This window comes from Oryx dammah, unplaced genomic scaffold (assembly GCF_014754425.2).
Source record: "Oryx dammah isolate SB20612 unplaced genomic scaffold, SCBI_Odam_1.1 HiC_scaffold_4, whole genome shotgun sequence".
NCBI lineage: Eukaryota > Metazoa > Chordata > Mammalia > Artiodactyla > Bovidae > Oryx > Oryx dammah.
Window position 1 is genome coordinate 83,270,733 of NW_024070188.1, and position 27,920 is coordinate 83,298,652.

The 27,920-nt window shown below is 43.1% G+C and overlaps 1 protein-coding gene across 2 annotated transcripts in view; it reads right to left on the bottom strand.

Annotated features, from left to right (window-relative positions):
- The window catches only part of PLG (plasminogen), a 46,061-nt gene extending 20,615 nt beyond the window's left edge, over positions 1 to 25,446 (bottom strand). For both annotated transcript variants that reach the window (XM_040238930.1, XM_040238931.1), the window contains exons 1-10: positions 25,355 to 25,446; positions 20,432 to 20,567; positions 19,070 to 19,176; positions 14,490 to 14,604; positions 12,276 to 12,415; positions 10,524 to 10,644; positions 8,630 to 8,748; positions 6,655 to 6,817; positions 5,816 to 5,961; positions 1,482 to 1,641 (exon numbers count right to left, since the gene is read on the bottom strand). In XM_040238930.1, coding sequence (XP_040094864.1) covers positions 1,482 to 1,641; positions 5,816 to 5,961; positions 6,655 to 6,817; positions 8,630 to 8,748; positions 10,524 to 10,644; positions 12,276 to 12,415; positions 14,490 to 14,604; positions 19,070 to 19,176; positions 20,432 to 20,567; positions 25,355 to 25,403 — 1,256 coding nt within the window. In that variant the 5' untranslated portion in view covers positions 25,404 to 25,446. The remainder of the gene's footprint in view (positions 1 to 1,481; positions 1,642 to 5,815; positions 5,962 to 6,654; positions 6,818 to 8,629; positions 8,749 to 10,523; positions 10,645 to 12,275; positions 12,416 to 14,489; positions 14,605 to 19,069; positions 19,177 to 20,431; positions 20,568 to 25,354) is intronic.
- Between the last annotated feature and the right edge of the window lie 2,474 nt (positions 25,447 to 27,920).

Genomic DNA, 27,920 nt, shown 5'->3' on the forward strand with positions numbered 1-27,920 from the left:
CTTGAGGTTTCTCCTCTCTGACTTGGAAGAATCTCAACTCTGCAAACACAGAATCGCCTAGTGCCCTGGGAGTTCTGTAATCTGCATTTATCTCATGGTTCCCTGTTCTTTGTTCACTGCAGAATCTCTCCCTGCAATGTGTATAGCTTTGCATTCAACCAAAGACTTCAGGAGAACTCCATATGTATTTCCAAAGCACCTTCTCTGCACAGATCCTTTCTCAAGATTGGTGGTTTAGCCACTAAGTCGTGTCCAACTCTTGCAGCCCCATGGACTGTAGCCCACCAGGCTCCTCTATCCATGGGATTTTCCAGGCAAGAATACTGCAGTGGGTTGTCATCCCCTTCTCCAGAGGATCTTCCCAACCCAGGGATTGAACCCAGGTCTCCTACATTGCAGGCAGATTCTTTACCGACTGAGCTATGAGGGAAGCACTTCTCAAGATCACCTAGCCTACCCAATCCAAGCTGCCTCACTAGGCCCCAGCTCTAGCCCCTGTCTCCTCAGATCAGCAAGAGTGCTGTGGTCTGCCCTGGTTCCGTTTCCTTGCACTGCAGTCCAAGGAGATACTTTCTTCCCGAAGTGTCTCCAGGAAGAAAACCAGGGTCATTGTAAGTTTGATCTAATTTATTTTCCTTTCTGAAAAGTCACAGTCCTATGCTGCCTGTTGTCCATCATGTGAAATTTTTCCATATTTTTACAGCCATGTGTCACAGAAAAACTGGTCTGATCAGTCCTAGTCTTGTCCACTATTTTGCCCACTGACTTGTCCACTGATGTCCATTTTGTATATCAGTATCTGTGTACTTTCTGACTCTAATCTGCCTTCCTGCATTTGCTCTTAATGCTCTGGTAATTCAGTCTTTGAGACCACTAGCGCTCAGGACCCAATATGTCTATACAGGTCGGGTGATACATAGATCACCCAGTGGTGATAAATATTTAAATTTATCACCTAATGGCAAACACAAACCACTTCAGGAGTTGGAGGACGAAATGGTAAAATTCCACGGCTGAGAGATGACATTGATCTGTAAGCAAGAGCTATGGAATGATCCTATTTCTAAGCCTTCGATCATCTATGCTTCTGAGCTTTCTACTAGTAGGACCTCAGCCCCTCTGTCTATCCCACCCTGCTTCTGAAACACTACTCAGGAAAGAGCCAGCCTCCAGCTTCTCTTCTTTCAGAAATTTTGCACAAAAGCAAGTTGCCTGAGACATTTTGTCTCATTCTCTGGAGCCAAAGGAAATTTAGTCCTAAGACATTAGTTTCTAGCTGCTGCTGCTGTTAAGTTGTGTCAGTCATATCCGACTCTGTCCGACCCCATGGATAGCAGCCCACCATGCTGCCCTATCCATGGGACTCTCCAGGCAAGAACACTGGAGTCGGTTGCCATTTCCTTCCTAGTTTCGAGCATAACCCTTTAAACGGAAACTGAAGCTGGCGGTTCTCCTCTACCGGTTGAAAATCAAAGACATACGCGTTTGGGTAGCTTTCTGGGGTCTTCTGATGCCGGTGTGGCATCATCGATGACCACGACTGGCATTTCCTTCCTGTGACAGTAGTGGACGACGTCCCTCGATAACTCTGCCCGTTACCATGGTAGCAGTCCTGGGCCACAGGAGTCTGTTCAGGTGGTACTGAAATTGAAAGAGAAGAAATCAGTAAATAATGACTGGAACAGAGAAACGTGTGAAATAACTTATTATCCAAACAGAATATCCTCTCTGGGAATTAACACCTTCCTCTTTTTACATATTGGGAGGCAGATGGACATGCAAAGAAAACAGTAGATCCAGAACATTCTAAGACTTTAATGACCTAACTTTTGGGTAAATAGTTAATTTAAAACTTGGAGGAAAAAATAAGCAGGGCAGACTGCTTGTAATTGGGCCTTGCACTCATGTGCAAGCTCTCTTTTATGGATCTCCCCCGGGTATTCATGAAAACTGGGCAGGTCTTCAGAAAGACACACATTCATTTGGTAGAGGCTGCACGCGGTGACTGGGTGCCAGTGAGGAAGACATGGAAACCTTCTGCATTTTCCCCAGACTCTTTGCTTATACAAAGCCAAAGCCTTCAGCTGCTGGGGGAAATGGTCCTACATCCAGGACTCAGGCAAAGATCCGTTGCTTCTCAGGGAGGGGTAGGGCCCTGGAATAGGGGCAGAAAACTCTACTGTGCCAGGATACGTCACCAACACAAAGCAGAAGTCTCCTATTCTTCCACCCAGGACTCAACACAGATACAACTTAGAGTTTAGTTCCATGAGAAGAAGGGGCAAGAATATTGAGAAATATTGCCAGGTGCTCAGATGGTAAAGAATCCACCTGCAATGTGGGAGACCTGGCTTTGATCCCTGGGTTGGGAACAACCCCTGGAGGAGGCCATGGCAACCCACTCCAGTATTCTTGCCTGGAGAAGCCCCATGGACAGAGGAGCCTGGTAGGCTGCAGTCCAGGGGGTCGCAAAGAGTCGGACACACCTGAGTGACTAAGCACAGCACAGCACCAGGTGCCCAGAGTCTAAGGCTGAGAGGAGGCCAGAAAGATAGAGAATGCCTGCCCCCAGCAAAAGCTCAACACTGAGTAACAAGAAACAGTAGTCTATCAAGAGGGTCAGGTTCAAAGTGTGGCGTGCCCCCAACCTCTGTGGTGCAGGCATTACTGATTGCTAAAAGTTGAGAAGGGATTAGGATACTGAGAAAGCTCGTCAGCACCCCAGACCCAGCTCTAGATATAAGCTGACTGCACCTCGCCACTGGCGGGATTTGAAACCTACGGTTCACATAGGGAAAAGCAGCATCAACAAAACCTAAATTCCTTTTCTCTGCTCATTATATTAATTCAGGGACCCACAGAGCATATTGATAAAAGAAGTCTGCCCATTTCAAAGTGTAAATAATATTTGCTTCAATAGCTATTGTTTCTCTACAAGTAAATCCAAGCATTGATTAAAAATTACAAGACACACACATACAAACAGGGGGGAAGAGCCACTGTTGAGTGATAAATAATCAGCAGAGCCAGACTCAGAGCCACCCAGAGATGTGGGATTATCAGATTGAGATTATAAGGTTCTGTTCAGTTCAGTCGCTCAGTCACGTCTGACTCTCTGCGACCCTATGAACCACAGCACGCCAGGCCTCCCTGTCCATCACCAGCTCCTGGAGTTTACTCAAACTCATGTCCATTGAGTCAGTGATGCCATCCAACCATCTCATCCTCTGTCATCCCTTTCTCCTGCCCTCAATCTTTCCCAGCATCAGGGTCTGTTCAAATAAGTCAGATCTTCACATCAGGTGGCCAAAGTATTGGAGTTTCAGCTTCAACATCAGTCCTTCCAATGAATATTCAGGACTGATCTCCTTTAGGATGGACTGGTTGGATCTCCTGGCATTCCAAGGGACTCTCAAGGGTCTTCTCCAACACCACAGTTCAAAAGCATAAATTCTTCAGCGCTCAGCTCTCTTTATAGTCCAACTCTCACATCCATACATGACTATTGGAAAAACCGTAGCCTTGACTAGACAGACTTTTGTTGACAAAATAATGTCTCTGCTTTTTAATATGCTGTCTAGGTTGCTCATAACTTTCCTTCCAAGGAGTAAGCATCTTTTAATTTCATGGCTATCAGAGCCACCCAGAGATGTGGGATTATCAGATTGAAATTATAAGGTAATTATGATTAATATGTGGATGGATTTTGTAGTAAGTACCATACTGGTCAACAATGTGCATGGATAGATGAAGAATGTCAGCAAAGATGGAAACTATTTAAAAAAAAAAAAGAATAAAATGATCAAATGTAAACACTAGAAAGAAAAACCATATTATCAGAGATGAAAAATTCCTTTGATGGGCTGATTAACAGACTGAACAGAACTGAGTAAATAATCAATGAACTTGAAAACAGATTGATAAATATTATCTGAACTGACACACAAAGGGGAAAAAAAAGAGTGGGGAAAGAAATAGAACGAACATATGGGAGATATGAGACAACAGGAAATGATCTAACTTTCGGGTGATTGAAGTCCCAAAAAGGAAAACCGAGAGAGAGAGCAGGGAAAAGAAATATTTGAGCAGTGATGGCTGAGAATTTTACAAAAGTAATGAAAATCAATAATCCACAAACACAAGAAGCTCAGAGAGCTTCAAGTAGGATGAGCACAGTAAATATATCAGCAAACAAATAGACTCACTTAGATACACTGTAATCTACTGCTGGAAACTGAAAATGAGAGAAAGTCTTAAAGGCAACCAGAGAAAAAAGAAATATTAAATATGGAGAAACACAGATTTCCATCAGAAACTATTCAAAACAGAAGGCAATGGAGGAACATCTTTAAAGTGGTAAAGGGGAAAAATTGTCCACCCAGAATTCTATACCCAACAAAAATTGTTTTTTAAAACTGAAGGCAGTATAAAGACTCTTCCTGACATACAAATGCTAAAAAGACTTCATCATCAACAGACTTGTACTATAAAAGATGGAAAAGGTTAAGTTTTTTTTACAGGAAGAACATGCCATCACATGGAAATTGGAGAACAAACATGAAGAAATGAAGCATAGAAGAAATGGTAGAAATAAATAAATAAAAATAAATATAAGACTTTCTTTTCTTTCTAATTGTTTTAAAACATGACTGATTCTTCAGGGCAAAAATAGTATCAATTTATTGTGAGTTTCCAAAATAGATGTAAACTCAGAACAATAGCATGATATTTGGGGACAGAGTAAATATTGCAATGTTGTAAGTTTCTTACATTATACATCAAGTAAAATAACATTATTTTTAGGTAAAATGTAAGTTAAAGGTGTGTATTGTAAACATTAAATAGATAGTAAAATGAGGTAATAAAAGGCAATACAAAATACTCAATTAAATCAGAGAAAGATAAAAGGAACAAAATTCAAATAAGACAAGTAGAAATAACTAAATTGATGGTAGATTTAAATCCAACCATGTTAACAATGATGACATTAAAAGCAAATGGTCTAAACATCTCAAAAGACTGAGAAAAAAAGACATCATCCAGACTCTAGTAAAAATAGAGCCGCAATGGTTCTATTCATATCAGCAAAAGTAGCCTTTAGAACAAGGACCATTTCTAGAGACATGGAGAGATAGTACATAATGATAAAGGGGTCATTTCTTTGCAAAGAGAAGAATCCAAAGTGTGTCTGTGCCTGACAAGGAGTTCCAGAATAGATAAAGCAAACACAAAACTGAAAAGAGACAGATGGAGGCACACCTGACATCACCGATCATCTCTCAGGAACCAACAGAAAAGGACAGAAAATTAACAAGGATTCAGGAAAGCCAAACAAGACTGACCAGCTCGACCTTGTCGGTGTTTGTAGAGCACTACACAGCAACAGAAGCCAGATTCTTCTCAAGAGCACGTAAAACAGCCACCAAGACGACTTTATTCTGAACCGTAAAATGAGCCTCAACAAACTTAAAGTGAACGTAAAATACACAGCTAATGGGAAGGGGCTATATAACACAGGTTGCTCAATGCAGTACTCTGGGACAACCTGGAGGAGTCGGGGAGGAGGTTCAAGATGGAGGAGACATAGGTATACTCATGGTTGATTCACGTTGTTGTATGGCAGAAGCCAACACAGTATCGTAAAGCAATTATCCTCCAATTAAAAATAAATTTTAAAAAATAGAATAAATGAAATCATAAGGCATGTTCTCTGACCACAACACAATGAAACCATTTCCAAAGCTACCGTGATGCTTCTGGAATACAAAAATGTGGAGCAATGGCGCCCTCAGTAAGCTCCCGTGGCCCTTCTTACCTGAGGCATCCATACGTTCCGTGGATAACGGAGAGGACTCGCAGGACGGGACCGTGCAGTATTCCCACCTCACTTCGCTGTTGGTTGTATAGCACCATGGGCCTGTCTCCCCATCAGGGTTACGACAGTAGTTTTCCTCCAAGTTTCTGAAAATGAAGGGACTGTGAGTTTGGCTTTCCAAAAGGCTAAAGAAATAGCCAAGTGCACACATACTTCTTAATGGTGATACTGGCGGTGTGTCCAGCTAATTCTCTAGAACTATACCAAGTGAATAATGCGTGGAAACTTAAGCTGAGTGGGAGTCCATAGGATTGTGGCAGGATGCTTCTCTTGGGTGAATGACTGAAATGTATTCCTTGACTGTGTATCAGATCTTTCGCTATGTGTCAGGCACTGTGCTGTATGCTGGAAACACAATGGGTGTTTTCTACACTGTTCTTGCCTCCTAAAGCATATATCATAGCCCTCAAATTTGTGCTCTCAAACCTTACTGTACATTTCATGCAAAACCTTGCTGAAACCCACTCTGAGGTCACTGATTTAATAGATGGACAAGAGGGTCTCCCAGAATTTGCATTTCTGACAAATTTCCTGATAATGTTGATGCTGCAGGCCCGGGAAACCACACTTTGAGGACCAGTTTTCTAGGAAAACCAGCACTAAATGTCACTTCCCTTGCCGGTGACTTGACCAGTTTTCATTCCCAAAAGCTTTAAGCCGAGGTTCCTATTGTCACTGAAACCAAGGCACTGCAGTGGGGTCTTGCTGTCCATCCCATGACAAGGATGGAAAGTTTCGTTCCTTTCCTTGACAAGGAAATGAAACCAGAGCGGACTCACTTGCAGGGAAAGTTTTCTGGGGTCCTGTTGTGTCTGTGGGGCGTCTGCTCGCTCCACCGCTGACACGTGTGCCCGGATACCGTGACGGCCACTGTCCCTCCGTAGTTTTCGCCGCTTCCCTTCAGACACTGATACTTTGGCCCAGAAGATGGCGGGGGTGTGGCTTAAATGGGGAAGATACATTACAGTGAGTGCTTCCACGTAAAGAAGGCACAGACGGAAGAGGCTGCAGGAGATGAGGGCAGTGAGGGTCCGTCTCTGTTCTTTTCCTCTCATCCTTCCAGAATCCTGCATTTGAATGTTGTTTATCATTTTTCAGGAGAAGCCGATGTGGTAGAATCAATGTTTACGAGACCCTCTTATGAAAACGGAGAAGGCAATGGCACCCAACTCCAGTACTCGCCTGGCAAATCCCATGGACGGAGGAGCCTGGTGGGCTGCAGTCCATTGGGTCGCAAAGAGTCGGACATGACTGAGCGACTTCACTTTCACTTTTCATTTTCATGCATTAGAGAAGAAAAAGGCAACCCACTCCAGTGTTCTTGCCTGGAGAATCCCAGAGACGGGGGAGCCTGGTGGGCTGCCATCTATGGGGTCACACAGAGTCGGACACGACTGAAGTGACTTAGCAGCAGCAGCAGCTTATGAAAAACCCCTCCAGGGACAAGACCCTTGGAGGAAATGCTTCTTTCTGTATTCTCTGTTTTCTACAGTCTCAGTTTAACACACACTGTGAGACTCAACACGTGTCGTATCCTACCCCAAATCTGCACAAGTGCCAGTGAACCAGCTTCCTTTCTGAAGAATAAATTATTCATTAAGTACACATAGCTGACTGACTCCGAGTATTCCACAAACAACAGAGATAGTCCATGGAAAGAAAGAAAGTAGTGTCTCCAAGGAAAAGGGTATGTGGTGAGAAATCAAGAAATTCTTAAGACACACTGTCATACGTAAAACGGATAAACAAAGATTTACTGTATAGCACATGGAAGTATATTCAATATCATGTAATAAACTAGAATGGAGAAGAATCGGGGGGGAAGAGAATACAGATATATGCATACGTGTGTATAACCGAATCACTTTGCTATACACTGGAAACTAACACAATATTGGAAATCAACTACACGTCAATTTAAAGAAGGAAAGCCTCAAGGGGAAAAGAAGACTGAAAGAGAAACTGATGCTCATAAGGGGAGTACTGAGTCCCTTTAGTCACTGTAGCTTGACCGTCTGAGTGAAGAGTAGGAAGCCAGACCCCAGGACCCACTGAGTCCTGTTAACAGTCTCAACCGTCCTTGCTCAGTGCCTCACTTCAAATGCTTATAGACGGAAAATATGAGAAAACTGCTTTTTCCAAGTCGTTCCCGCTAGGCCTGCCATTTCATCTTCTCCCCCAGACCTCTCTTCTCCTGCCGCTGCCTCCCAAGTTGGCCACACAGAAAAACTACGTCCTGAGACAGCACTTTGCTTACAATCAGAAAGAACTCGGTAAAGCATCTGTCTGCAATGCAGGAGAGCTGGGTTCAATCCCTGGTTTGGGAAGATCCCCTGGAGAAGGAAACAGCAGCCCACTCCAGTACACTTGCCTGGAAAATCCCATGGATGGAGGAGCCTGGTAGGCTATCATCCAGAGTCAGACACCACTGAGTACCTTCACTTCACTGGTTGATAATGAAATCCAGGTACCAGAAGGTGTGGGTCTGATTTGCCTTTAGCAGTAGAGAATGGGAGGGTACCAGAGATCACTCCCAAAAGCCTACATTCATCTGTACTCAAAAGAGACAAAAGAGGACCCCCAAAAAAAACATAAAAAATAGATGCTCTGATCAATTACATATAGTAACCAATAAACTGCTTTAAAAGAGTAATCACATCCCATAGGACTTTTGGGGCACTTTCTGGGCACAGTGCTCTTGATTCCTAGAGAATAAGTGAAGGTCCCTGAGGACTGGGTCGGAACCATACTTACTACATCTCGGGATGTCACAGAATTCCCAGCGCTTTTGGGGGTCGGTGGTGAAACACCACGGGCGGGGCTCCCCATCAGGATTACGGCAGTAGTTCATCTTCAGATTCTTGCTTGGAAATCTGAAGGTGCAAGAAGGACTTTAACAGCACTGAACATTTACCTTCACAGATGAGAATCATTTCAAATGAGAAAATACTGAGCACCTGCTGTGTGCTAGGCACAGTCAGGCACCCAAGGAGGTGAGCAGATGACGGTTATCCTCAATGTGATGACCATCTCATAAGAAAGATCAGCTGAGGTTTCCAAGGATTGATTTTCTAACAGTCTACATGCGCCACAATCATGGAACAGGATCAACTATCATTTGGGTCATCTGGAAAACTTATGTCAGCCAACTTCAATGAGTCAGCTGCAATTAATAGCAATTTTTAAAACACAAAGTACTCACTGGCTAGAGATAGTTATTTAGTAAACAGTACAGCCTAGAAGTTGGTGTCTTCATAGGTTAAAGGAATGGTCCTTCTATTCTATCCAGTTCCGATCCTGCTAAGCTTTAAACTTGTAGAACGGGGACAGATAAGCTATGTCCCTTCGTGCAGGCCAAGGAGCCCCCTCACAGCAGGAACCGAGTGACGGAGGCTGTGAGATGAACACCACACCTCGTGTCCCTCTGGGCTCATTTCATGCCCCTTCCTGAGACTGTAAATGCTTTGTCAGGATGGGCAGAACAACCTGCAGTGGCTTAGGCAATCTTCTTCTTCCAGTATCTGGGAAGTAAATTTAACCAATTCTGAGGCTGGAGGCCTTCACTGTGTTTCTTCTTTGGAGCACAGCAGGGACGGGGAGCCTGGTGGGCTGCTGTCTATGGGGTTGCACAGAGTCAGACATGACTGAAGTGACTTTGCAGCAGCAGTAGCAGCAGCAGGGAAAAGAAAATGACAGCAGCGGTGATTTAAGACAGCTCTTTGAAGCAGGAGATATAGACACGCAGGGGAGCTGTTTTCCACACTGGAATCTGTGACTTAGTCTCTTTTCCTGTAAGTTTTTACAAGCCCCATTATAATCCTATAGTCATCAAAAAATGAAGAGAATGACCAGAAGCAGCTATAGAGAGGGAGGTGTTTTAAGTACAATTAATATGAAATAGGAGATGCAGAAATTTGTCCCCACCATTCACCATTACTTTCTAGATCAGGGACTCTTTTTTCTGCTATAGATTCATGACCCCCTTTGAGTAGCTAGTGAAAGTTAGGGATCCTCTGTCCCATAAAAACACACTGATATACACACACATAAAATACTGAGGGATTCACAAAGCCCTAAAGCCCACCCACAGATCACAGGGTAGGAAGCCCTGAATCTCATCAGCATGAAGAAAAGGAAAGGAATACAAAGAGGAGGGCAATACTTGGAAAACACACAGGTGGATGTGTATATTGTTATTGTAGGTGTCTAGATGCATATATCTATATTTCTTACATTTAACCTACAAATGAGCCAGGAATCTGGTTACAGTGCAAATCCAGACTCAGTGGGGATGAGACCCTGCATTTCTAACAAACGCTTTGGCGACAGCCCTCTTCCATGGACCACATTTTGACTAGTAAGAATGTATACTTCTAAGGGAGGGGATATATGAATACCTATGGCTGATTCATGTTGAGGTTTGACAGAAAACAGCAAAATTCTGCAAAGCAATTATCCTTCAATAAAAATAAATTTAAAAAAAGAATGTATACTTCTTTTGCAGTCATGTAGGAAAATGCAAACTTTGACATTCAGAAACACTGGGGGTGTTCACTTTTTGAGGAATGCTAAAATACCTGAATAATATTAAATTACCCATAGCATTGCAGAGGCTTAAACATCCAATTTCACTGCCAGGGAGACTTACTTGGAAGGAATGTATCCATGGGCATGTGGGCTCTGAGAGTCCCAAGACTGGCAGTCACGTCCAGACATGGTCTTGGCAATCTTGCCCTCATAGTTTTCTCCACTGCAATACATACATTTATCTGGGAAGAATGGAAAGAAAGGAAGAAAGAAACTGAAATGAATGACGCAAAAGAAGGGTAAAGACTAGACCATTACTAGAAATGTCTCAAATACCTTTGCCGCTTGTTCACTGGTAATTTTCCACCAATTACCTAGCAACAAAATTGGCAATAAAGGCTTAATTTTCTAAAACAATCTAAAAATCTAAAATGTCATTCTCTTTTCCAAATGGTAGAACTAGCAGATGTGGTCAATACCTTCTCGACTATTACAGTTATGACCAAATCCAGGAACTCCATAATACTTTGCCTTCAAGGTTGGCTACATGTGTTGGTCCTTGGTGGTTGCAGGGAGAGATTGCACATAATCTCAGGTATCTGTAAATTCTCTACTAGAATTTTTTAATATTTGAGGTCTCTCTTCCAAAAAATTCCTATGGAATTATTCTGATTGAATGGATGCTTGCTCAGTCACGTCTTACTCTTTGTGACCTCGTAAACTGCAGCCTGCCGGGCTCCTCTGTCCATGGCATTTTCCAGGCGAGAATACTGGAGTGAGTTGCCATTTCTTCCTCCAGGGGATCTTCCCAACCCAGGGATGGAACCCGCATCTCCTGTGTCTCCTGCACTGGCAGGCAGATTCTTTCCCATTGAGCCACCAGGAAGCTCTCTCTGATTGTCTGGATAACTGCTGAAGAAGCCGGCAGCCTCTCAGGATTTTAGTGCCAGGGTTTTTGCTTATGTTCGTGACCTCGACAGAGGAACAATATTCACCTAAAGGGACAATGCTTCTCTTTTTATTATTATTGAGAAGCATGCTGGTTGTTTTTCTTCCTTGCATCCTTGTAAAATGGAAACGTTGCAATGCTTAATGTAATGTGGTATAGCAGAAGAATATACGACTTGAACTGTTATGTGGCTATAAGGAAAACAGAAGCAGACCTGATATAAAAAGGATGCTCTCATGTCAGTAAAGGGCCAGATGACCTCATAACACAGTGCACAAATAAATAAAGAATGCCAATGGCTGGCTAGAGGAAGTGATGGGAAACTGAGCCAGTATGGGCTCAACCACGTGGTTATGCAAACCCCACCTTCATTCACCGCCCTATTGCATCAATAAAGGTAGCAGGAAATATGAAGTAAAGAACATTTTCCCTCAGGATATTTTACATTCTCCTGACATTGACTTTTGAAGTGTGCTCTTAAATTGATTGTTCCATTAAAACAATAGATGGCTGACTTAAAAACTGATTCATGGCTTGGTTTCAACAACATGACAAAGTCTACCCTGTTAACTTAATGTCGTGTATTTGAATTGTATTGATTTTGTGGTTTTATGCTGGCAGTTGAATTGCAAATATGTTTCTGGCTTAAAGTGTGTCAGAGCTTTAAGCATAAGACGTGTGCAGCTAGAGTTTACATCTAGTTTTATATTTGTCCCTGTTGAACTACATGTTAATAAAGATAATTTAGATCTATAATGGAAATTGTGCAAAATTTTGGTCTTTTCCCAGAGGTCATGTATTACTTGATGATGTCAAACACAGTACTAATTGATTATTAATATCCCCATAGATAATCAATTTACAGCAAATTACTCCACACATAACGGGCAGAACAGGAAAAGTTTTTCTAGAGTCATCCCTGACCTTCACATTCGGGAATGTCACAGTAGTCGAATCTCTTGTCCGGATCTGTGGTGTAACACCAGGGCCCATTTTCATCGTTGTCTGGATTCCGGCAATAGTTTTCCTCCAGTCCCTCTAGAGGAAATTTTTCAGGTGAAAAGCTGCAGAGGATGGAAAAAAGTCACTTTGACTATATTTTAAAAATCAACATGTTATCAGCAGGGCAGGATAAGACCCCCCCTCTCTTTCCGAACTGTGGTTTGAGATTGTGTCATCCAACTATATTTTGGCTGTGTCCAATAGCATTTGTATCCAATTTTCAGTGTCTCTATTGATAGCCTGTTCAGTAGAGTAGCTAATATCACTGTTATTACTGTGTGAACAGCCAAGTCTTAGAAGTAGAGTCAAAGTGTCTTACGCACAGCAGAAATTTAAAGCCCTCAAAGCCTGCCAAATTCAAGAGACATGCCAAACAGCTGCTTTTGTCAGTGGCCCTTCTCTCTGTAAAAATAATAGAAGTTAATACTATTTTATCTGTGTGAACTCTGCAGGAGGCATTATGCTAAAGTCTCTCTATACATTCTCTAATATAGTCCATAAAAATCCCTATCAGGAAGGTGTTATTATACTCCCACTTCCCAGATCAGAAAACTGAGGCACAGCCATGGGAAACAGATCAAATCTCACCTAAGCTTGAACAGTTAATAAATAGCATCTCAAGAGTTTAAAGTCAGATCTGTCTGATGCCAAACTCTACATCCTCTCTTAGGTATGTCTAGAGTTAATGGGAGAGTGGGAGGATGGAGTGAAGCTCGTTTTCAGAGATGAGCTGCTGTGTTGCAATAAGAAATTGGATTAAAAACCTAAGACTTCGAATCTAAAATGGCAGATTCTGTTTCTGGTTCCTCTGTGTACCTGTTTTTGGTAGATTTGGTGCTCTTGGGACTTCAGTTTCCTCACTGGTTGGGGTGTAGACGACCAAGATTCTCTCTCAGACCCTTGCCCTTCTATGACTTGGCCATCTGGTGTATCTTTTTAATCTCAATAAGCCCTAATGTGCCGGGAATACGAGACTTCATCTTGTTGTTTTTGCTCAGTCTCTCAGTTGTGTGACCCCATGGACTGTAGCCCACCAGGTTCTTCTGTTCATGAGACTTTTCAGACAAGAATAATGGAGCGGGTTGCCATTTCTTTCTCCAGGGGATCTTCTTGACCCTGGGATCAAACCCATGACTCCTGCTTTGGCAGGCGGATACTTTACCACTGAGCCACCAGGGAAGCCCAACTCACAAGGGTGGCTAAAGACCATTTGGGAGTGGGGAGGATCATAGACACTAAATCCCACTTGATAAGCATTGTTAATGAGAATTTAATACCACCTAATATGGTTTTCCCAGTGGTATGTATGGATGTGAGAGTTGGACTGTGAAGAAAGCTGAGTGCTGAAGAATTGATGCTTTTGAATTGTGGTGTTGGAGAAGACTCTTGCGAGTCCCTCGGAGTGCAGGGAGATCCAACCAGTCCATCCTAAAGGAAATCAGTCCTGTGTGTTCATTGGAAGGACTGATGCTGAGGCTGAAACTCCAATACTTTGGCCACCTCATGCCTAGAGTTGACTCATTGGAAAAGACCCTGATACTGGGAGGGATTGAGGGCAGGAGAAGAAGGAGACGACAGAGGGTGAGATGGCTGGATGGCATCACGGACTCGATGTACATGAGTTTGGGTGGACTCAGGGAGTTGGTGATGGACAGGGAGGCCTGGCGTGCTGCGATTCATGGGGTTGCAAAGAGTCGGACACGACTGAGTGACTGAACTGAACTGAATACCATATTGGGCAATGTATAAAAAATGACATTAAAATAACTAATAGGCAAGTTGCAAGATAATCTGTTTTTTGCAGTGTTGATGTGAACACATTTGATTTAGAATGATTAAATTGTAAACATCATCATCTTTTTCTTTTTTCAGTCTCAGCCTAAAATTCATGTTCTAGAATTTATTGTTCTTTTTTTGTTGTTTTAAATCTTCCAAAAAAAAAAAAAAGCATGTGCACAAGAATGAATGGAAAGCAGCCATTTTCTGCTTTTATGCCGTCAATTATTGAACAGCTTTGCACCAGCATCAATAAGATTCTCCCCATACCTGCTGGTCACATGTTCTGATTTGAGTCAGAAGTAATGGAATCATTCTGAGTATAAGAGGTAAACACGCAGACAAAAGAGAAAGCCTTACTTGGGTACGTGTGGAGAAGTGGCGCTCCATTTCTGACAGGTGACACCACTTTTCGTTTTGTCTGTGGTCCCTCTGTAGGTCTTCCCATTTCCAATCTTGCACTCTGAAAGGTAGACTGCAAGGAAACCCAAACAGTGGTCAAACCCTTTCACAACAACAACAAAAAATCACGAGGAAGCCCTGCACTGCTCGGTCACGTTGTGAGAAAGGACACCGTTACCCATTATCTAAAAAGACAGTCTGTGTGAGAGTTATTGCAGGCTTCCCTGGTGGCTCAGTGGTAAAGAATCTGCCTCCCAATGCAGGAGATGAGGGTTCAGTCCCTGGGTTGAGAAGATCCCCAGAGAAAGAAATGGCAGCCCTCTCCGATATTCTTTCCTGGACAGTTCCTGTGAACAGAGGAGCCTGGTGGGCTACAGTCCATGGGGTCTCAAAAGAGTCGGACACGACTTAGCAACTAAACAGCAACAGTAAAGAATTCTAGTTAAGTGTGGGGCAGTGATCCCTTTGTCCAGAGCCCCTGCCTTCCCGTGTGCCGGGCAGATGCTGCGTGCTGGAGATCCTGGGGACACTTGGAGTAGGACCGCACAGGTCCCGCCCGAGAGGAGCTTACATCCCAGTGGAGTCTGGGGCTCCAAGGTGATCAAGGACACAGACTGTGAAAGAGACAACCTAACGGCAACACGTGTAACAGAGAAAATAAATAACATCATGAGGGCGTGGATGGGAAGGGGTGAGGACTTCTTCGTGGACTGGGCAGACTGCAGAGGCTGAAAGAGATGCAAGCCATTTCTAGGCTCACGGTGGTATTTTAAGTGTGAAAAAAGTACCAAAGAGGGTAATACAGTTGTGGTCTACTCCCAACGTTTATGGAAGATGCTCTCAACCAGCCCCCATTTTAACAACTTGCTGGTTACCCAGTGGGCCCCATCCTGCCTTTAAAACCCACTGCCAAGGGCGCCTCTGCGGCCCACACGTGGCAGGATGAGCATCTGTGGCTGGCAGGCCACTTTCAGGAGCGCTGACCCACTCTGTTCCCACCAGTTGGGTTATACGTTTACCAAGAGTCAATTGTTTTTATTTCCAAAACTTTTTATACAGCTCTATTTGATTACGGGTGATCTAAACTGAGAAATGAAAGGAAGAGGGGAATGAGCTTTTTTTATAAACTAAGATAAATAGTTTCAAGTAGTTGAAAGAGTAGAGTAGTTCTTTCAATTGTTATCAAGGGGCTTTCCTGGTGGCCCAGTGGTGAAGACTCTGTGCTCCCACCACCAGGGAACATAGGGTCCTTCCCCGGTCTAGGAACTAAGATCCCCCATGCCACAGGGTGCAGCCAAAACAAACTGTTACCAAATCCACTGAGAGCCGTCCGTCCGTGTTGTTGACATGACTTTGAGAGAAGGGGAATCATGAAAATATAAAGGAATTTTACAGTCAGATTGTTGATGGGTGTCTCTATACTTGCTCAAGTTCAAAGAGAAGGACAGATTATGGTAGATAATTCATGAGTGTGGTTTATATAAGAAATGCTCTAGATAACTCTTGTTGTGGCTCCAGATTCAACGAAAAAATGCCTCTGCTTTACGTCCAAAGGTACCAGCATAAGCTTGTGTTTTCAAAGAAAACATAAGCTATTTACAGTATATTTGTATCATCTTTTATGATTTCTCACTCAGTGCTTTTTAATAGAGGGTATTTCTTTTACAATGTTGTGTTGGTTTCTACCATCCAACAATGTGAATCAGCCATAAGTATGTTTATATATATATATATCTCTCCTCCCTCTTGAGTCTCCTTCCCAGCCCCCCAGCCCACCCCTCTGGGTCATCACAGAGCACTGAGCTGAGCTCCCTGTGTAATACAGCAGCTTCCTACGAGTAATCTGTCTTACACACAATAGTGTTTTATGTGTGAAACAAATAGTGTGAAGCTGCTATATTACTCTGGGAACTCAGTTCAGTGATCTTGGGCTTCCCAGGTGGCATTAGTAGTGAAGAACCCGCCTGACAATGCAGGAGAGAGATGCAGGTTTAATCCCTGAGTTGAGAAGATTCCCTGGAATAGGAAATGGCAACCCATTCCAATATTCTTGCCTGAAAATTCCATGGACAGAGGAGCCTGGTGGGCTACAGTCCATAGGATAGCAAAGAGTCAGACACGACTGAGGCAGCTTAGCACACAGTGTTATACATGTCAATGCTTTAAATTAATCGATCAATTTTCTGGGTAGAATACTTCTAACACACCTATAGTAACTAGTGCTTTAAACTCAACACTCTGTATAAAGATTGCAGATATATCTTCAGTTCAGTTCAGTTCAGTTCAGTCGCTCAGTCGTGTCTCACTCTTTGCGACCCCATGAATCGCAGCACGCCAGGCCTCCCTGTCCATCACCATCTCCCGGAGTTCACTCAGACCCACCCATTGAGTCCGTGATGCCATCCAGCCATCTCATCCTCTGTTATCCCCTTCTCCTCCTACCCGTAATCCCTCCCAGAATCAGAGTCTTTTCCAGTGAGTCAACTCTTTGCATGAGGTGGCCAAAGTACTGGAGCTTCAGCTTTAGCATCATTCCTTCCAAAGAAATCCCAGGGTTGATCTCCTTCAGAACGGACTGGTTGGATCTCCTTGCAGTCCAAGGGACTCTCAAGAGTCTTCTCCAACACCACAGTTCAAAAGCATTGAGATATATGATGCCAGTCTACATGCTACACTTATCAAAAAGGTAAACAAGGTATTCCAGAGGCCGGGGGTCAGGGGAGGGGATTCCCGAGCTGCAACTTGGGCAACGAGGAGCCGGAAGAAAAAGGAGGGTCAGGGTGAGCAAGCCTATGCTCCTTCTGCTGCAGGAGGCACAAACATCAGCCCGGAACGCGAGGTCGGCTGAGTAACACAGCGCCCGGTAGCGACTGCTGTGTATTTGGACTTTCTTCTGAGGGCACTGAGGGTTCGAAGCAGGGCGGTGCCGGACCAGCCGCTGCTGTGATGAGGGCGGCTTTAGACCCAAATGGCGGCAGTGGCCCTGATGGCGGGTGGAGATGAAACTGATCTGACACCGACTGTTCCCAGAAACACCCTGGCAGGTAATTTTGCAGCGGGTCAACATTCCACAGTAAAGACACAAGCACCCAAAAGCGACTGACTTTTGACTCTTTCCCTCTCTTTTGTTTGTATGTACCCGCCACAGTTTGTATAACCTTTGGCTCCTTTCTGTCACCCTGAAAACAGGCAACTCTTCAACTAGCCAAACGAAGCCTAGAGGTCACCCCCTTGATCCTTCTGGTTAACCATTTACAGAAGACATGTTTAAATGGTAGCATTTGCACACAGAATCCCACCAGCATTTTTTAAATGTCTGACAGACTGGATAAGCCCATGTATCTCTTCCTTTACTCACTAACTGCAAGACCTAACAACGTCCACAGATAAACTTCAGATCGAATCTGCACTTTAGACTCAAGAGCTAGAGCTCAACAGTGGACCTGACATGAGGTTAACCGATGCACAGCTACTTAAAGCTAAGATGAACCACCACGCAGATATAATCCCAACCTAAAAACCACCTCTCAAAATCTTAGACTTTGGTGGGGAAACTCGAGAGAACGTTGCAAGCTGTTGTCAAGAATATGTGAAATAGGATGTTTCTTGTTGCCTTCATCACTTGTGATGCAGAATACCTGGAGAGTAAAACTGCTAGCAAAATAGTCCTGACACCCCACCAACAACAGAGAATAGGAAGACGCTGTAAAAGCACCATAAGTCACTTGAATCTTCATACAGACTTAATGAACTTGTGCACGCCTAAGAAGACACACAATTTCTGAAGGAATCTAGGCCATTCGTGATCCTAAACAACGAAGGTTCCAGAGTTTTTAAGGAACTCTCAAAAAATGAGCTGCAACTTCTGCACGTTTTCAAAGTTCTGCACCATTTCAGAGACTACGGGAAATATGGGCCGTGACTGAAGGAAAAGTAGAACTTTTACGAGTAAAACTAAGGATACTGTCTCTATTCAAGTGTTAATGCAGATTGAAAACACCTCGGTTTTGCCATTGCTCCAGGCTTCAGACCACAGACCGTGGTCCCTGAAGAAAAGAAAAAAAAACAAGATCATAAGGAACTTGTGGATTCCTTTCTTCTTAAAAATAAGAAGAAAATATTATTTATATCTTTAAATAAGATATTACTTAAATATCTTAATATTTAAATCTTAATATCTTAAAATAAAATATTAAAATAATCAATTAAAATATCTTAATATTTTAATATCTTTAAATAAGATATTATTTAATATCTTATTTTCAGGGTCATAGAGGCGGAAGTGATTTTGTAAATCCAATTCCTGTGTTTTGAAATCAAGAGAAATGAAACCCAAAAGGTGAAATATTATATTCAAGTTGGCCTTGTGGGTTAGTGGCCAAATTTTCTGACTCCAAGTTCATTTTCAGTGCACCATAGCTCCTGCATTTGCTGGTCTGATAAATAACAGATAGTAACAGGGCTGGTGGGGAGGGAAGGGAGAGAGGGAGGAAAAGAAGAAAGAGAAAGAAGAAGGAGGAAGAAAACATTGTACATACTTCTCTTCTCATATAGAATGACATCCCTCATCCTAAAGACTGGGGCCGTCTTGCTGCTTTCGCCCATTATGACACATTGTTGCTCTTTACTGTGATACTGGAATGCCCTGCAGAAGAGAAACAGACAACACCATTCTAGTCCTTTGTTTAAAGGAATTTAAACACCACTCTTATTTCCTTTGTGTAAAGCAATATATAAGGAATAAACTCTAAAGACAGCTTCCGATGAATCAAGGCGCTCAGAACTCACTTTCAATTCAACCTGGTACCATAATGAAAGGATACAGCAGCATGGTAGATATTCTTTTTTTCTCTTCTACCTTTACCTTCTTCCCCTCCCCATTTACTGTTTTAACTGCTTTATTCTTTCTTCACCCATTTTTCTTAATGAAGTGCCAGAATATCTGCTTTGTGTGGGAAAGAAGCAACTGAGCTTCTTTGAACCCATCCCCAAGACGGTCCATATGGACGCCTCTAACTTCCCCCTTGACGATGCCTCTGATTCTACCCCCTTCCCTCACTCCCCCCAGCCCTGCACTAGTTCTGTGTGGATATGGAGCCCGCCGTCCAAGCCGTCCAAGGCTTCCTTACCAGCCCCATCTCCTACATGAACCTTTGCATCAGCTGACCCGGTCCCTCTCACAGGTACCCAGCCAGGCTGTCCTCTGCCTAGAATCCTTCCCATTTGGTCGCTACTTACCAAGATTTCACCCCTCAAAGCCCAGCTCAGTTCCCCCCAACTCCACCCCAGGCCTTCCTGGTTGTCTCAACTCTTAGGATTGTTCTTTCTTCTAAATCTTAACAGAGCACATACTGATTTTATCAATATCTCAAATTGGCTGGTTTTTTTTTTTTAACATTTTATCCACTTTTTGTGACTATACCATAAGTACAAAAGGGCAAGCACTGCTTTGGGGTCTACACAAAAATGTATCATATATACTGATTTTGTATATCACATATAAAATCTATCACACACACACACATATATATATATACCAGATCACTGTATCTATGCTTCATGGCCCCTTAAGGTCTAGGACACTTCCATTCACATGATCCTCAATAAATATTTACCAACAATGATGTTAAAAAGCTACAACTTGTAACAATAGCTGCTGATGTCAAGTGTTAAATAATTTCCTTTAGGGAGCATTTTTCTAAAAGGGGCACTAATGAACTTTCACAAGAAACTATATGGTTTCAGATACAGTGAGCAAATACAGATTCCAAACTCCAACCTAATGAAATTCCTCTTAAATCCTATTTTCATTGATAAATCCCTGAGCAAATTTCTTGTGATCAATGTAATGTGTCTGAATCAACAGGAGTTCTGCGTAGGTGCAGTTACCAGGAACATACTTGCAAACGAAGTCTGTCTCCTCCTCACACTTTGCTGCGCAATCTTCTACGCTTCTTCCTGCCAGCTTCTTCCGACTCAAAGTAAGCAGGGAAGCCCCCTGGGTATTTACATAGTCATCCAGGAGGTCTCCGAGACCTACAAAAGTAAAATTAAAATGGAGCAGTTGATTAATGCATCAACACTGCTGATAATTAATTATCATGAATTTGTAAATTATTTGCTTTGCACCAACCAAGTAAAATTTGCTGCTCTATTGGAAGCAACTGGGTGGCTGTGAATACAAATGACTAACTAGGAAAACAATTCCATGAATAGATGGCACTATGTTAAAAGATTAACCAGATTGCTAGGTTAATAGATTAGAACTATTTAACAATTTCCACATTAATGGGTATGAAACCTTAAATAAGAAAAAATTTGATCTGTTTGCTAGTAATTGCATGTCGATGGAGCACTGGGACACCACCCTGGGGCAATTCTGATGCTGATTTGTCCATCCCTGGGTCTAAATAGAACTGCAGTTCAGTTCAGTCACTCAGTCGTGTTTGCCTCTTTGCGACCCCATGGACTGCAGCACGCCAGGCTTCCCTGTCCATCACCAACTCCCAGAGTTTACTCAGACTCATGTCCATTAAGTTGGTGATGCCATCCAACCATCTCATCCTGTCATCCCCTTTTCCTCCTGCCTTCAAGCTTTCCCAGCATCAGGGTGTTTTCCGATGAGTCAGTTCTTCGCATCAGGTGGCCAAAATATTGGAGCTTCAGCTTCAACATCAGTCCTTCCGATGAATATTCAGGACTGATTTCCTTTAGGATGGGCTGGTTGGATCTCCTTACAGTCCAAGGGACTCTCAGGAGTCTTCTCCAACATCACAGTTCAAAAGCATCAATTCCTTGGCACTCAGCTTTCTTTATGGTCCAACTCTCACATCCATACATGACGACTGGAAAAATCATAGCTTTGACTAGATGGACCTTTGTTGGCAAAGTAATGTCTCTGTTTTTTAATATGCTGTCTAGGTTGGTCATAACTTTTTAAATAGAACCTAGAGGCCATTATTTGATTTCCCACAGTATAAACTTCGGTTGTGACAGTGTTGCTTAAACAAATGTGACAGACATTCTCTGAATAGTTCCACCACCAGACACAGAAATTTTGTTGAGCTGATGATGTTGAGAAGAAATAAGACCTGGACTAAATCTGGACCGTAATACACGGTCATTTTTATACTGAGCTTAGTGACCAGTATACAATACAATACAATATACAGTGACCCCTCACTGTTTATTAAAAAAGAAACCATTTTGGGCTCAATGATCTGGCATTTCTGAGGAAACTGCACAAGAGTCTGGTACGAACAATGGTCTCGACTTTCTTCTGAGATAGAATCTGAGTCACAAAGTCTGCCTGAAGCTCGCTCTGCCCCTGGCTACTGCAGAGGGTGGCCACGGGGTGCCCAGCCGTGGTCCCACCACAGGGCTGCAAAGAGAGCTCGGTAATCCAGGGCCAACATGGCCACTGAGACAGCTGTGGCTCTATTCCACCCCTCAAGGTGCTCCCCTCCATCCTTCGGAATGGAACACCAGCCATGCTTACAGCATGCGGGGCTAAAAAGAGGTTAATACACTGGAGACGGCAGTTTCCTAAAGTTTGCCTAATGGGATTAGGCAACCTGGCAACCTTGACCACTTTAGGGGGCGGAGTGGAGACCAAAGCCCAAGTGAGTGTATTGAAGAGTGACCAGGACAGATGCTGGGAAGGTCTTGGGAGGACAGGTCTTTTCAGAACTTGGCTGTGAAAGGAGCACCTCCTAGAGTCCATATGAAGTCTCAGGAATGTTTTAATACTTTTATTTTTAATATTTTTATTTAAAATATCATTGGTTTACAATGCTGTGTTCGTTTCAGGTGTACAGAAAAATGATTCAGTTATACATGCGTATTCTTTCTTAGATTCTTTTCCATGATAGGTTATTGCAAGCTATTGAGTATTGTTCCCTGAGCCACAGCAGTAGGTCCCCATTTATCTATTTTATATATAATATCCAACATAGGGTTTCCCTTGTGGCTCAGCTGGGAAAGAATCCGCCTGCAATGTGGGAGACCTGGGTTAGTATTCTGGCCTGGAAAATTCCATGGTGTTGTATCCCAACATATAACATATATTTTATATATGCTAATCCCTGACTCCTAATTTATACCTCCACCTTCTTTCTGCTTTGGTAACCAGAAGTTTGTCTCCTGTGTCCGTGAGTCTATATCTGTTTTGCAAATCACTTCATCCGCATCATTTTTGTAGATTATGCATATAGGAGATATCATGTGATATGTCTTTCTCTGTCTGACTTACTTCAGTTAGTACAATCATCTCTAGGTCCTCTGGGAAATTTTTTAAGATGAGACATTCAGGAGCGTGTTTGGATACTGATGAAAATGATCCAGTAGGAAGGATCATCAAGGGCCAGATGCTCTTTCTCAGAAGGGCCATCCCTGACCACCTTGGACACATGCCTTGCTCAGGGGTGATGCGCTGTCCCAAACTGAGACAAAGCCATTCCCAGAGCCCATGCTCTCCCTGCCTCTGCTTTTCCTTCCTCAACCTAAGATTCTCCAAACTGGAAGGATGGATCCTTCCACCCTTGAATAGGAGTTGACTGATGTAGTCTAATACACCAAAAATCATTCAATACATGTATCAAGATTATAGAGAAATGCATATTTAGACCTACGCTCAGGCCTTCATCCTGCATTTTTCTCCCCATCGGAACTCTCCTTTCCAGAAACAGTTGTGTTTTGGTAATTTCTATAGATCAGGGTGTAACTTTTTTTTTCCTTTCTTTTATTAAAATTAGTCTATTTTAATTGGAAGATAATTACAATGCTGTGGTGGGTTTTGCCATACATCAGCATGAATCAGCCACAGGTAAACACGTGTCCTCCCCCATCCTGAGCCCCCCTCCCCAACCCTCCCCACCCTATCCCTCTGGCTTGTCCCAGAGCACCAGATTTGAATGCCCCACTTCATGTATCAAACTTGCCCTGCTCATCTATTTTACATACAGAAATATACATGTTTCAATGCTATTCTCTCAAATCATCCCACCCTTATAGGAAAGGGGGAAAAAAATCTCCTTTTACAGCTGTTCTCAGTGAGAGGCAGATAAGCAGTTTGCATTTCACAAACAGCCGAGTCTTTTCTTTCAAGCACACAAGCATGGGGGCACATACATATACTACTGTGATTTTTTAAAAACCCACATTATTGATAAACTATACTTGTTTTAATCACAATATACATCTACATTCAGTCTAGAATATAAAAATAATTTTCTTACTGAAAAGATTTCTCTAATATTTCTTAGTCAATAAATAAACTGTATTACAACCCACTGTCAAATGAGCCCTAGAATTAAAGGAAAAAAAAAAAATGGGGATTTTCAACTTTTCAACCTAGAAATAAAAAATTTATTCCTTTTAAGGATATTTCTTTGTCATATCAGCTCCTAAGGTAGGTCTCAGCAGGTATATGCTATGAAACATAATAACATAATTAAAGGTAAATTAATTAAAAGATAATAAAAATGGAAAATTTCTTGTTTTGATTTCATTTATACTGGCCTGCTCTACTTTCAAAGAACTCTTCAAAAGATCTAATTTCAGTCTTTATAGGATATATTTTATAGAGCTCTTGTGTTTGCTTTTTTAAAAATATATTTATTTTTCATTGAAGGATAATTGCTTTACAATATTGTATTGGTTTCTGCCATATATCAACATGAATCATCCCTTATGTTTATTTTTAAAGTTTCAGTTTAGTTCAGTCACTTAGCGATGTCCAACTCTTTGTGACCCTATGGACACGCCAGGCTTCCCTGTCCATCACCAACTCCTAGAGCTTGCTCAAACTCATGTCCACAGAGTCGGTGATGCCATCCATTTTAAAGACTGGGATTACTAAAAATGTTCTAAAAGGTACCGTGATAGTTGCACAACTCTAAATGCTGAGACCCATTAGATCATATGCTTCAAATGTGTGAATTATATAGTATGTGAATTATATCTCAGTAAAACTGTCAAAAAAAAAAGAGCCTCAAAGACATGCTTAGAATATTTTAAAGAAGATTTTAAACAAAGTTGAAAAAGTGAGAACCATCGGATTCCTTCTCAGAAAGCCCTGACTGAAGTCCTGGTTTCTTCACTTCCTGGCTTTGGGAGTCTGGTCAATAGGCAAATAATGTGATTTTCCTAACTACAGCTCTCCTCATCTATAAAACGGGGATAAGTCTACTACAATACCCGTTGTATCAGCTAAATAAGCTGTTGATGCTAAAGGACACACATGGGTATGGATGGATAAAAAAAGTACCGCTCTACCTCGGGCACTCAATAGGGATTTGTTGAATTACTGTAGGTACATCTCCTGACTAAGCAATGCCTGTGGTTTCTCCAGCATAAGAAGCAAGCTGAGATGTAGGGAATAAGTCAACACAACCACACTGGTCAAAGATTGTGGTCAGAGAGATTTCGTTGTTCACATTTGAAAGTCAGGAGAATATGAAACCTTAACAAAAATGGTCTAGCTTAACCAAACTGAGAACCAGGCAGAGAGACCAACAGCTTTTGGAGTTGTTAGCACTCTGGGCTATTTTTTTCAACTAAAATAACCATCACTTGGGCTCCGTCTTTTATACTGAAAGCGTCATTCATTATTTTCTCTGTCCACTTGTCTCCAGTGTTCACATAAGGGAAACGAACCTTATTTCTTGAAGAATTCCACCATTTTAGATGTTGAACTGGGACTCTGATGAATCAAAAGCTAAATTTGGCAAGTTGCCCATAAAACTATGATGGCTTTATTTTTAACATATTGCTAGGGAAAAAAAATATTGATTCAAATGAAAAACAAAATCTATAAGTCTTACCTGATTTCAGAAATAAGAGAAGTAGGAACACCACCTCCTTATGTTCCATTTTGGGACTGACCAGCAGCGTCCCAAAAACAGTGTGTCCCAATCCCAAGATGTTATTGACTTACACGAGAGGAAATGCACCCACAGACAAGATAATCACACAGAGTTAATCATTCTCCCAGAGGCCCACTGCCTCTGTGCTCTGAGGGTTCAAACATTACCTAGACGGGAGGATCTTACAAAATGTTGACAGCAGAGTCTACAAGAGATGCTGGGAAGTGGTGGAGACTGCCCACCCCCACCTCGGCTGCCCCAGGCTGCTCTGCCTTCCTGCGCAATGCACCCCCCAGCCCATCTTTTCCACTTACTCTTCTCTCCTTTCCTCTTCCTTCTTTCGCTTTATTTTGGTTAAAACAAAAATTACAATAGCTACCATGTGCTGAGAACTTTCCTGTGCCAGACCTCCTGCATAGTTTCATTCAAACTTCAAAACAGCAGTACTGGGGTTTCCGTGGTGGCTCACTGGTTGGGAGTCCACCTGTTCTGAGTCCAAGCTCACTCTGCCAGCCGCGCGACAGGCCAATGAATCCGAGAGATGAGGGGCTGAGGCAAGGAAAGACTTTAATCGGGGGGCCTGGCTGACTGAGAAGATGGCAAGCTAGCGCCTCAAAATAGCCGTCTTGTCAGGGCCTGGATGCCAGATCCGTAAAAGATGGATCCATAAATGATGAATCAGCTCCAGAGAGGTGAGGAAGCAAAGTAGAAAGTCTATTCAGCCCTTGCAAATGTCCCCTAGGATGTCAAGCCTCAAGCAGGAGAATGTGTTCGTTTTACTTCCTTTGATTCAGTTCAGTCACTCGGTCGTGTCCGACTCTGAGACCCCATGGACTGCAGCACACCAGGCTTCCCTGTCCATCACCAACTCCTGGAGCTTGCTCAAACTCACGTCCATCGAGTCGGTGATGCCATCCAACCGTCTAAGCCTCTCATCCCTTTCCTCTGTCTCTCAATTCCTTACAGTCCTTTGCAGGTGAGTGGCTCAGGTTATCTCCCTGAGGCAGGCCATTATGTATGGTTACAATAACAAAAAAGGGTTAAAGGCACAGAAGCAGATCCAATGTAAATTTGAAATTAACCCTTCCTGGTTACACAGCTGCCAATGCAGGAGACGTGGGTTTGATCCCCGTCCGGGAAGATCCCACATGCCATGGAGCAAGTAAGCCCGTGTGCCACTGCTGAGCCTGTGCTCCAGAGCCGGGAGCGCCAACTCCTGAAGCCACGTGCCCCGGAGCCGGTGCTGCACGCGAGAAGCCACGGCAGTGACGCCCATGCACTGCCCCTGGAGAGCAGACCCCGCTAGCTGCAACTAGAGAAAAACCTGCACAGCAGCAGAGACCCGGCACAGCCAACAATAAACAAAAAAATCTTACTAAAAACACAAGCAATATTACTATCATCCCCACTTAAGGCGACAGGCTGAGCAAGTTTAACTTTCCAAGGTCACTTGGCTCACAAGGGATGAAGCCAATGCCATTGAAAGGCATAAATGGCCACATTCTGCTTTTTTTCTGCTACGGATGGTGGTGGTATGCTTTTTGCCCCCTTTCAACTCTTGTTAGCTGCAAGAATACATTTGGTTCTACAACCGTTATAATCTGAACAAGGTTGCCCTCCATGTCCTTCTGACTATGGATTCTTCATCACCTTCACAGTACAGCAGCTCCATAAGAACACGGGCAAACATGAAGCAGAGTGTGGCTACTGGCCTCATTCCCTGCAGTGGAAAAGAAGAGGAAAGAGGCATGAGTTGCTTAGGTGTAGATGGTGTGGCTGGAGGGAGGCTCCCCTTACGGCTCGGTCCCACGGGGCTCAGCTTCACAGGCACAGGGCAGGCACAAAGAGGACTCCCCTAGGTTGTGTGTAGAAATCCCACTCCGACTCTCTGGAAGGGATGCTGGACCGTGCTTTTGCCCAAGACGGTAAAGACAATTAACTCTCTATCAGTCATTTTCTATTTGAAAGAATGGGGAAGCTGAGGGAAGAGATAAAGAAAAAGATCATCTCAGTACAGTGTAGCAGGTCAAATAAATTCTGAGATGTCTATTATCGTGGAGTTCAATTCATTAAGTATGTACTGACCACACAGTAGGTGTTAGATTCTTCCGTACTAAGTCGCTTCAGTTGTGTCTGACTGTTTGAGACCCTATGGACACTTCAGGCTTCTCTGTCCATGGGATTCTCCAGGCAAGAATACTGGAGAGGGTTGCCATGCCCTCCTCCGGGAGGAGGGACCTTCCCGACCCGGGGATTGAACCCATGTCTCTTGTGTCTCCTGCAAAGGCAGGCAGGTTCTTTACCACTAGCGCCACCTGGGAAGGCCTAGATTTTTCTAGGATTGTGTAAAAGGTCTCTGTCTCTCTACAAATCACAGTCTCTACCCTCCCCGGTCTACACCTAAAGGAACTCCAGGAAACTTTTGTACCCAAGATGTGTGAAGACCACTGCTACACGTGTGTGCTTGTGGGGGTGGGGGGGGTCACTAAGGATACCAAATAAGAGACAGGCTCTGCCCAGCATG